Source organism: Alosa sapidissima, chromosome 11 (genome assembly GCF_018492685.1).
Source record: "Alosa sapidissima isolate fAloSap1 chromosome 11, fAloSap1.pri, whole genome shotgun sequence".
NCBI classification, from domain to species: domain Eukaryota; kingdom Metazoa; phylum Chordata; class Actinopteri; order Clupeiformes; family Clupeidae; genus Alosa; species Alosa sapidissima.
This window is the reverse complement of record NC_055967.1, coordinates 23908721-23919944: the sequence shown is the minus strand read 5'-3', so window position 1 is coordinate 23919944 and position 11224 is coordinate 23908721. Positions and strand designations below refer to the sequence as shown.

The following is an 11224-nucleotide window of genomic DNA, read 5'->3' as shown; positions in this document are numbered from 1 at the left end:
CATCTGCAGCAAATAAGGTAAACTACCTGTTTGTGATAACGTGCTAATTGTTTATCCCCAGTTAACATGCATCCCGTTAAGATCCATAATTTGCCCTTGATTTGTGCTGTTGTTCCACCTCGTTGATAAAAGCAGACATTGTAGATGTGTCTTCCATTGCATACTGAAGGCCTTTCTGGTCTCTGCTTTTTGAAGCAATATTAGCCTACTTGACAACCAGAAATTATCCAGCATACATTCGGTGTGTGTGTGTGTGTGTGTGAGAGTGAGAGAGAGAGCAGACATAAAAGCAGTAAAAGGTGTGAATAGATTGCTTTCAGAGTTCCAAACATAATTACACTTCACTCCTGTTTGCCATTCCTGAGTAGTTCTTCATTCGATTCTTTCACTCACTTTTTGGCTTTCAGGGAGAGATGGAGAGAGAGAGAGAGATAGATAGAGAGAGAGAAAGAGAGAGGGAGGAAGATGGAGAGAAGTTGGAGAGAGAGAATGAGAGAGAAGAGGCTGTGTGTGGATTAGTTGAACTGTGAGAGATAGAGAGATATGACAGTCTGTGTATGTGTGTGTGTTTGTGTTTAGATGTGTGTTTGTGTGTGTATGTGTGTGTCTGTGTGTGCGTGTTTCTGTGTGTGTTTAGATGTGTGTGTGTGTGTGTGTGTGTGTGTGTGTGTGTGTGTGTGAGATAGAGACAGAGAGTAATTCATCATGGTTAAGTGCCATTATGTTTGCTGGCTGATAAAGTGGTTGCTGTGTCTCCCTTCTGGACTTTTACCTCTGCTAACATCACCTCTTCTCTTTCTCTCTCTCTCTGTCCCTCTCTCTCTCTCTGTCCACCCCCTTCTCTCTGTCCCTCTCTCTCTCTCTGTATTTGTGTATGTGTGTGTGTGTGTGTGTGTGTATGTGCATGTGCGAGTGTGTGTGTGTGGGGTGTCTCTGGATGCTGTCAGATCTCTGGCTGTACATCCATTATATAATTTCTTTCCTCTGCCTTTATTGTGTGATCTTTCCCTGTTCTCGCCATGGTAACCCCATGCTACTTTAGTCCAGCGTACCCACAGCCCGGTCGTCATGGCGACGCAGTCACGCTGGCCGGGTGTCCACGGCATTAACAGCGTAAAGTGAAGCTGTGGTGCGTTTGAAATTGTGTGTGTGTGAGAGAGAGAGAGAGAGAGAGAGAGAGAGAGAAATGAGAAGATCGATGATCAAGGGCTTTCCCTGTGCAGATGTGGAGAAGACACAGGATCTCTCTCTCTCTCTCTCTCTATTTCTGTGTGTGTGTGTGAGAGACAGAGAGTGACACTACCTTTAATCCTCTACATCTAGACGTCAGTCTAACCCCTACAGATAAACCCTTACCTGATGCCTTTTGGAGTTTTTTTATGTTCAGCAACAGCAGCTGCAAGTATCTCCACACTTCTTGTTAAGGCAATTCCTCTGTGTCTCTCCATGACCTATGAGTGCAGGCCACAGCCAAACTAGCTGGGTAAAGGCTTCTTAATGGTGTGTGTGTGTTCGGGATATTTCAGCCCTTAATGATGTGCGTTTGTAGCCTAGAAATCTAGACGCGCCCCTAGCGGCAGCAAATTAAATTTGCTGCCAGGGCTAGTCTGGCTAGTCTAGCAACTCTTCGTTGGCTTGTGAGCTCCAGAAATCGAAACTTAATCAGGACATTGAAATCGTGTATAGAGTTGTTAGGTGGGCTTAACATAATGATTGATGGCAAAGTTGCAACGGTTTGGCTTGAATTCCCTGCTACTTGAAAACAAATAAGACGGATGTTGCTGCTGGCTAACAGTGTGACACGAGTTAAGCTTTTATTAAGTTGGCAAACGTTTGAACTAGCCAACTAGCTCCGCTGGTGGGAAACGCATGGGACTAATAGCGCTGCCGCTGTCCTATTGCGTGCAGAGGGAATTTAAAAGACAACTGATTATCCCGCCCCTCGGACTGAGCACTGCGAACGGTGAGTGCCCAGACCCTACATTTTAATGTGGGTCTGGCTCGTCAGGCTAGTGCGTTTGGGTTATTCCTGCTCGTTTGTGTGTGTGTGTGTGTGTGTGTTAGGGGTGTAACGGTACACAGAATATCACGGTTTGGAGTTCGTGCTTTGGTTTTTGTTCCCTGTCTCATGTATCCGCCCTTCACCTGAGCCTTGTTAAGTTATTAGTCTGATTAGTGCCTTGTTCCATGTTCACCTGTGTCTCCTTGTTTTTGCCCTATCGTCTGTGTCCTTTAATTACCTTACTGTGTATTTAAGGTCTTGTGGTTGTCTTTGTCTTGTCATTATGGTTTTGTCATGTTGCCCTTGGTTCCAAGAGTAAAGTTTTTGGATGTATTCGCAAGACTCTTGTCATGCATTTGGGTCCAAACCTCAGCAACCTGACACAGAAGTCGCGGTTCGGTTCATACCTCGGTTCGGACATCATGGTTCAGTACGAGTTAGGTACAATGGAGGGAAAAGCAAAACAAAAATGCAGAAAGTATTTTTTGTATTATTGTGCATGTCTCAGGCTGTACCACCTAGTGTCATACAGTCTCTCCCCTGAGCTATCTGCAACAGCCTGAAGTGTGTAAGATGTGAACAGTACAGTAAGTACCCAGACTCCATCTGTAACTTGTAAACAAAATAAAACAATCAGCTAACTGAAAATAGGCCTACAGCATCTTATTTCTGAAAAATTAGAAATTGACACTTTTTCTTTTTTACTGTCTGTGCACTGCCAGCTCCATAACCCAACAACTGCTGAACTGCCGACACACAGTTTCGCTTAGTGCTGCTTTTTTTCTGACTGACTGACTCGACCGACGACCTGACAAAAAAATAACAGGCACCAATCAGAGCTTCAGCGAGCGTTAGGTGTCACTAAAGAACTCTCGTAACTGTCTTATTTAACAGTAATTCCGCATTACATTAATTAATCCGCACACGAGTTTGATGTATTCTTATACGGTGTATTCTCCGTGTAAATTCATGCACCGAACCGTGACGCCCGTACCGTTTTGGTTCAAAACGAATACATGTACCGTGACACCCCGTGTGTGTGTCCCTGATCCAAAGATTTGGCTCCTGGACTTGGCATCTTACTTTTGTCCTTCTCATTGTGTGGTCACCGTCTAAACCTGGTACACCTGTAGTTCTGGTCAATCTAGCATGTGAGTGTGTGTGTGTGTGTGTGTGTGTTTGTGTTTATTTATGTCTTATAGAGCTGCTAGCATTTACACATCTACAGCCTGGTGTGACAAATGTAAGTGGAAATGATCAAGTGTGGTCCCCCCCCCCCCCTCATCTGGTAATGAGATTACCCCAGTTGCCCCCCAGTTCTCCTCAAAGATCTGTTTACATGGTTACGAAAGAGCGGGGTTCAGATGAGTCTGTCCACTCATGGCTGCTGTGCCATGCTAACCTCTCTGTCACACCAGATCTTCAAGATTGGCGATCTCTCTGTCAATCTCATTGTTGTTCCTCTTCATCTTGCAACTCTCCTTCTCCTCCTCCTGGAGACCCTGCCGCGCTGACCCTGCCGCGCTGACCCGTGCTGTTGTGATGATACTAATGACAGTAGACCAGTCGCTGGTATTCAGAATGATTTTAATTGCTCATTTGTGACTCATGGAAAATGAAAAACACATGCTTAATAGATTCATTATGCATGCATGCATAATGATCCATACACTGCAGGCTGTTAGTGTTATGTTGGCATGCACTGTGTGTGTGTGTGTGTGTAATCTGTGATGTGGCATAAAAAACTAACCACTCATGAAACACCATTTTCAGTGTATGAGGACAATGTTTCTCTGAAGTGGTTTGTCATTGAAATGTCCAAGTTTTGGCTGAGAACCCAAAGGAGCTCTAACTGTAAAGGGAGTGTGTTGTTAGGAGGGGTGTGTGTGTGTGTGTGTGTGTGTGTGTGTGTGCGTGCGTGTGAATGTGCGTGTGTATATGTGTGTGAGCATGTGTGTATGTGCGTGTGTGAGTGCGTATGTGTGCATGTGAACATGTGTGTGAGTGTATGTGTGTGTGAGTTTTATTTAATATTATACCCATAAGCGGTGACAGCTGCTGTGCTACTGGGGGTCGATCAGTGATAATGAAGAAGGAAGGAGAGGATGAAAAGTTCAGATGTCTGGCCAGCGTCTGCTGCCTAAGCACTTTAACTCACGAGAAGTGATGGCTGTGGACGGACTGAGTGAGAGAACACCACACAAAGCTCAAAGAGCTCATCTGAACATGCACACGTTTGGAGAGAACTTGTATGAACACACACCCCGTTATAGAGAGAGCTGGTCTGTACACACACCCCGTTATAGACAGAGCTGGTCTGTACACACACCCCGTTATAGAGAGAGCTGGTCTGAACACACACCCCGTTATAGAGAGAGCTGGGCTGTACACATACAGTTGGAGAGAACTTGTATGAACACATGCTTCTAGAGAACCTGAGGATATCATGTCTTTCTCCATGAGTTGTTTGTGTGTGTGTGTGTGTGTGTGTGTGTGTGTGTGTGCGTGCGTGTGTGTGGCTGTGTGTGTGCCTGTGATGTCTAAGCTGCCCCTGGAGACGCTTGAGTGTGTCATGTGAGGATGTGACTGACTGTGGTTACTGCCTGTACAGCTCAGAGGGAGCTGCAGTGCTGACCGTCTCCTACAGGGCGGCGCTGTGGCAGTATCCTCAGACTGGAGCCCTTGTTGAAGAAGTAGGGGAGCAGCGTCTCTGTGAACCTGTGTGTGAAGGCGTGCAGCAGGAGGTGTCTGTCGGAGTCGTGGAACTCCAGCCGCCCGCGTGCCCAGTCCAGCTGCACCCTCACTGTGCCTGGAGGCTGGCACAGCATCAGCGTGGTCAGGGGCCCTCTGGAGAACCGCGCCTTGTACTGCCCGCTGTAGTGCCACACGCGCCACACGTGCCCGTCCACAGCGTCGGCGTCCCGCGGGTTGGACTCGGTGGTCACGCCCAGGTGCCAGAAGGTGCTGCCTGTGACGTCCACCTCCCAGGTGTGGTCGCCCCCGGTGATGCCCTGGGCGCCCAGCACGCAGGGGAAGGACTCGAAGCGCTCGGGGTTGGCGGGGAACGCGTGCGGAGCCGGTGCGCAGAAGCGCACGCTCAGCAGGTCCTCAGACACCTGGAGGCTCGGATGGGCTGTGTTTGGGTCCAGAGTCACCGGCGCTGAGCGGAGAGGCAGGAGAGGGAAGGAAAGACAAAAAGAAAGGAAGAAGCAAAGAATGAATGAAAGAGTGAAAGAAGTATCAAATGAAAGCAAAAAAAGAAAAGAGAAGAGAAGCAAAAGCAGTCAGGGGAAAACCGTAGTGTGTCTGTGTGTCTGTGTGTGTGTGTGCGTGTGTGTGTGTGTTGAAGCCCTAGTTAACCTGAGGCTGCTGAACTCACTGTACTGCAGAGTCTGTTGGATCTTCTCCCAGACTGTGGGCTGCAGGTTGCTCAGGTGTCTGGACACGTTGATCAGTGCTCCTGAAACTCTCTCTGGGTCCTGCAGGGCGCACTGCGTCCTGGCAAGGCATTCAGGGGTCAGTACAGAGCAGTGGACATAATACCAGAACCAGGGATCAGTAGAACAGAACCAGGGATCAGTAGAACAAAACCAGGGATCAGTAGAACACAACCAGGGGTTCGTAGAACACAACCAGGGATCTTTAGAACACAACCAGGGATCAGTAGAACACAACCAGGGATCAGTAGAACAGAACCAGGGGTTAGCAGTACAGCAGTGGAACTGAGATCATTAGCAAATGTCACTAGCATGCTAGAAAATAGATCAGAACCAGGGAGAAGTAGAACCGCAGAATTGAGATTGGAACCCAAGGTCAGTAGAACATTTTAACTGAGATTAGAACCAAAAATCAGTAGAACAGTTAAAGTGAGATTAGAACCAGGGATAAGCAGAATTGAGATTAGAACCCAGGGTCAGCAGGATAGTGGACTGTAGTGGTTAATAAGAGTGTGTTAATAACCAATTACCTCTTCACAGTGTTCTTGTACTTCTGAAACAGCATTAATAAAGGTAGATACGTCAGGGCCCTTGTTGCACAGACTCATTCAGTTAACTAAAGGTTGTGTTTTGATGCTGGTCAACCAACAAAAGGGGGAAGATGTACCTGCAGAAATAAAACATCCTCTGTCGTGAGCTCTCTCTCTATGGCCGACACCAGATCTTCGAGATGGGCGATCTCTACGTCAATCTCATCGATCTTCCTCTTCATCTTGCGAGTCTTCTCCTCCTCCTCCTCTCGGAGGCTGTCCACCCTGGCGACCTCCTCGTCCCGTAGGAGCCGGTGAAGTCTGTCGAACTCGGCCCTGATTGACCTCTCCGTGCGCTGGGCCTGGCTCTGGCAGCGACACACACACACCGCAGCGGAGCGTTAATAAAGACACGGGCTGGACACCTTACCTGCGGCAGGCCCTTAGGGAGTCATGGAGAGCCAGGTGTGAAGCTCACCTGGATATGTTGAGTGGTTTGGTCACAGGTGAGCCTGGCCCTCTGGAAGGACTCCAGTTTGTCCCTCACAGGCTGCAACTTCCTCTTCAGGTCCTCCTGTGACACACACACACACACACACACACACACTCTCTTTGAGGTCACCAGTCAGAGTAAGAGAAAGCATGGAGGAAATTGATGTCACACAGACTTCTGGTAGTCTCATTCACGTCCCTCCAGTGCCTGGACCGTAGCACAGTGTCTGAAAGACTGAGAGGCCCTCCAGTGCCTAGACTGTAGCACGAGATGAGATGCATTTGCTGGGAAAGTGGCTGGTGAAGTTGAATTCTTTGAGTGTTTTTTCCTTCCATGAAGTTAGTACATTTTGTGACTTTCACTCTATCAGGATTGGTGTGACGTTTCCAAATAACCCTTGTTAACCGTTGAGAGTTTTGTTTTCCATTCCCAGTTTTCGTCTGTGCTGTTTGTGGGTTAAAGCAGAGACTTTCTAATGAGGAGACACAGCACTCAAAAAATCCTCCATAAAAATGCAAGGGGTTAGTTTGTAACGCCAATATGGCCGTTGTCTACACATATTCCACCCCTTCCTCGCCAAAACGTCGACATGTGTATACATTGAGCCAATCATGTGGTGTGATGTGACTTTCACTCTATCAGGATTGGTGTGACGTTTCCAATAGGGTAAATAACCCTTGTTAACCGTTGAGAGTTTTGTTTTCCATTCCCAGTTTTCGTCTGTGCTGTTTGTGGGTTAAAGCAGAGACTTTCTAATGAGGAGACACAGCACTCAAAAAATCCTCCATAAAAATGCATGAGTGGTTGCTAGGATACGGGGACGATGGCGAGACACGCCGCTCCGTCTGGCATCATGTTTTTGTTTGTTTTTATGTAATGTTCGTAATTTTATGTAATGTCATGTTTATATTTTGTATTTTGATAGTTTTCGTGTTATTCTCTTAGTCCTTTTTACTGCTTTCAAGTCGGCTGATGTTGTTAACGTCTGTGCATTGGGAGCTTGCTATGGCTAGCTTTTGCCCTGGGCCTCTTACATCCTTCAAATCCATCTGTGAGCCGGTGCTGCACTTCGCTGTCTGGTCAAGGGGATTTCTCGGGACAGTAGCTGGAGCTACTCTGCAAAAGATCTACCGAGGCCGCCGAGCTGTTTCTGACCTGTGAGCTGCCATGCCAACTGGAGTCTGGATTGAACAGACTAACGTTAACGTTAACGTTGAGGAACTCTGCATTACGGACCAACAAACTGTCGCTGTGTTATAGCAGCTAAGTCCACCGAGTTGCCGATCGCTCACGACTTTCGGACTGGTTTGCTTCCAGTAATCTCCAGATTAACAAGGCCTAACGTTCACGTTATCTCCAGACTGCCAGTGAGTGTAAAGAACTTTGTTGGCGTTGCATCGGTTGTGGAGACACAGCTGTGCATTTTCACGCGAGTCATCATTGCCCTTGGACATTTTCAGCCGGCTGGAAATTGGACTAATTTTATTTTTATATTTTACTTATTTTATTTATTAATTTGTTTGTTGTCTGTCTTGTATGTCTCGGTGTCACAGGTACGCTGGCGACTACGCCGCTCCGTCCGGCATCTTTTGTGTTTGTTATTTCTTAAATGTATGTCTTGTTGTCACGGGTACGCTGGCGACTACGCCGCTCCGTCCGCTATTGTCTTTGTTAGTGTATGTGTCAATGACAATGTCTTATATGTGGAGCGCTTTGGTTTGCACTCTGTGCATGTTAAATGCGCTATACAAATAAAACTGACTTGACTTGACTTGACTTGACTACATTGAGCCAATTATGTGCTGTGTTGTGCAGACATCGTGCCAATCATGTGTTGTGAACTCGCCGCTGGAGCAAGGTTGGTGTCGTGAAGCCTTGCGCACGCGCATTTCTGCCGAATAGGATGCCCGATGAGTACCCAAAAAGCGTTGCAATATGGCCGCCGAGTGGAGGGACTTGCCTAAAAGGACTTTGGTTAAAGTCTGTGTTGTGTTTGTGGGTTAACCTCTGTGCTGTGTCTGTGGGTTAAGGTCTGTGTTGTGTTTGTGGGTTAACCCCTGTGTTGTGTTTGTGGGTTAACCTCTTTGCTGTGTCTGTGGGTTAAGGTCTGTGTTGTGTCTGTGGGTTAAGGTCTGTGTTGTGTCTGTGGGTTAACGTCTGTGTTGTGTTTGTGGGTTAACCCCTGTGTTGTGTTTGTGGGTTAACCTCTGTGCTGTGTCTGTGGGTTAACCTCTGTGCTGTGTCTGTGGGTTAAGGTCTGTGTTGTGTCTATGGGTTAAGGTCTGTGTTGTGTCTGTGGGTTAATGTCTGTGTTGTGTTTGTGGGTTAACCCCTGTGTTGTGTTTGTGGGTTAACCTCTGTGCTGTGTCTGTGGGTTAACCTCTGTGCTGTGTCTGTGGGTTAAGGTCTATGCTGTGTCTGTGGGTTAACCTCTGTGCTGTTTGTGGGTTAACCCCTGTTTTGTGTCTGTGGGTTAACCTCTGTGCTGTGTCTGTGGGTTAAGGTCTGTGCTGTGTCTGTGGGTTAACCTCTGTGCTGTTTGTGGGTTAACCCCTGTATTGTGTTTGTGGGTTAACCTCTGTGCTGTGTCTGTGGGTTAAGGTCTGTGCTGTGTCTGTGGGTTAACGTCTGTGCTGTAGCTGTGGGTTGACCCCTGAGAGAGTGCCGTTGTAGCGGAGCTGAGGCGTGTGAGATGAACCTGCTGAACCTGTTTCTCAAGGGGGTTTTAGCACTCTTCTTCCTCCTGCTGCTCATGCAGTGATCAGAGCTTTGACTTAATGACATCCATGTTCCCACGACAACCACTGACAGCTGACTGCACTCCCTGTTTTTTTTTTTTTCAAATAAAGCTTTCGCACAGAAGATTAAAAATGGTCATCAAACTGATGACATTTCAGAGTGTTTCCGTATTATTGCATTTTCCCCCTTTTAAATTACATTTAGATTTTTTATGTTTATGTTTTTATGTTATGTGTGTGTGTGTGTGTGTGTGTGTGTGTGTGTGTGTGTGTGTGTGTGTGTCTGTTCGTGTTCCCTCACTCTTTCATATGTGTGTGTGTGTGTGTGTGTGTGTGTGTGTGTGTGTGTGTGTGTGTGTGAGTGAGTATATATATTATCTATACTATACTATACACTTATTCTTACTTCTCTTATAATGTTACTGTTTCTGCACTACAATGGTACTGTTACCACGCTGCACATAGCTCTACAAATCTGTCTATACGGTTCATACTGAATATCCACATTTATTCTGTTTTTCTTATAATATTTTCTGTTAATACACTGCTTAAATCTATATTATTCTTAATACTCTTATAACGTTACTGCTACTGTACAGTACATATATCTACTGTACATGTTGGTCATACTACGTAGCCATATTTGTTCTACTCTTACTGCTAATACACTGCATATATTTATGTTTAATTTATATTACTGTAAACCAACTGTATTCTACTGTCTACACTGTACTATACATCTTGTCCTGTCTATGCACCACCTGTCTATACTTTGTATATCACATTGAACTTTTCTGCTTTTTTGCACATCTGGTTAGACGCAAACAGCATTTTGTTGTCTTTGTACTTGTACTCTGCACAATGACAATAAAGTTGAAACTAATATAATCTAATGCTATACTACATACTATTTATATAGTATGTACTAGTGTTTACTATATAAATAGTATGTATAGATATTAAATGTCTCCTACTGTACCCTGAGGTCTTGTGCTGCCTCACACACCGGCTGCAAGGTGTGTGTGCTGTGTGTGTTTGCGTCCACACACTCCACACACACTGTCAGGCGCTCCTCCACGCAGTAGAGGCTGACGTCCCTCCCGTGGAGGCTGCACTGCAGGGGGCTGGCCAGTGTGGCCACCCTAGACAGAGGCTTCCTGGTTGGGCCGCTGGTGCAGGCGAGCCCCTGGCCTGAGGGCCTGCGTGGGCCTCTCTGCAGCAGCGCGGCCCGCTGGCACAGGTTCCGCAGCACCAGGTTGGCGGGCGGCTCGTGAGCGGGGCACAGGGTGCGGCACACGGGGCACTCGCAGCGGGCGGCCTTTGTCCAGAAGAGGCGCAGGCAGTCGCGGCACACGCTGTGGGAGCAGCCGAGACACACGGGGTCGTGGAACAGCTCGCGGCACACCGGGCAGCACAGGTCCTCCTCGCTCACCGACGCACGCCGCTCCAACCCGCCATCCCACGCGTCCACACAGCAACCCTCCATCTGAGCAGCAGCGTCCTCCTTCAGACTGGTCATCCGACCGGTTAGCGCACTTGGTTAGCACACCGGGGTTAGCGCAGCATGAATAACAGCCTGCACAGATCAAACAGAACTGACCACTGAGTGCCCAGGGGGCTGTGCCCTCAGAAGAAGCTGGAGGTCTCACTGAGTGTGTTAGTATGTGTGTGTGTGTGTGTGTGAGTGTGTTAGATCCGGTAGATGAAGGTAAATGGTGTCGTTCTGTCTGGTAAAGCCAGAAGCTGTTTCCTGTCAAAGAAAAGTCAGGCGAAGTCTGCGGCGTGTGTTCATGGCGGCTTATCAGCTGTGTGCAGAACAGGAGATGGATTTGTGATACTTTACCTGCTCCTGATGCGCATGCATAACAGGTGGAACAGGCAGGACGTCCTCATAACATTCCAGCAGTATTCTTGCCAACACACACACACACACACACACACATACACACATACTAAAATGCGCACATGAGATACATGCCAACACTGATAACACACTGACAGCACACTGACAATGCAATGCAACA

The 11224-nt window shown here is 47.3% G+C and overlaps 1 protein-coding gene across 1 annotated transcript; it reads right to left on the bottom strand.

Moving 5' to 3' along the window:
• Positions 1 to 4514: 4514 nt before the first annotated feature.
• LOC121723758 (E3 ubiquitin-protein ligase TRIM35-like) lies at positions 4515 to 11080 on the bottom strand. Its single transcript, XM_042109832.1, has 6 exons — positions 10180 to 11080; positions 6448 to 6543; positions 6107 to 6337; positions 5970 to 5992; positions 5382 to 5500; positions 4515 to 5162 (listed from the first exon to the last, which is right to left on the bottom strand). Exons 1-6 carry the CDS (start codon positions 10717 to 10719, stop codon positions 4615 to 4617), a joined length of 1557 nt encoding a protein of 518 aa, XP_041965766.1. The 5' UTR covers positions 10720 to 11080; the 3' UTR covers positions 4515 to 4614.
• Between the last annotated feature and the right edge of the window lie 144 nt (positions 11081 to 11224).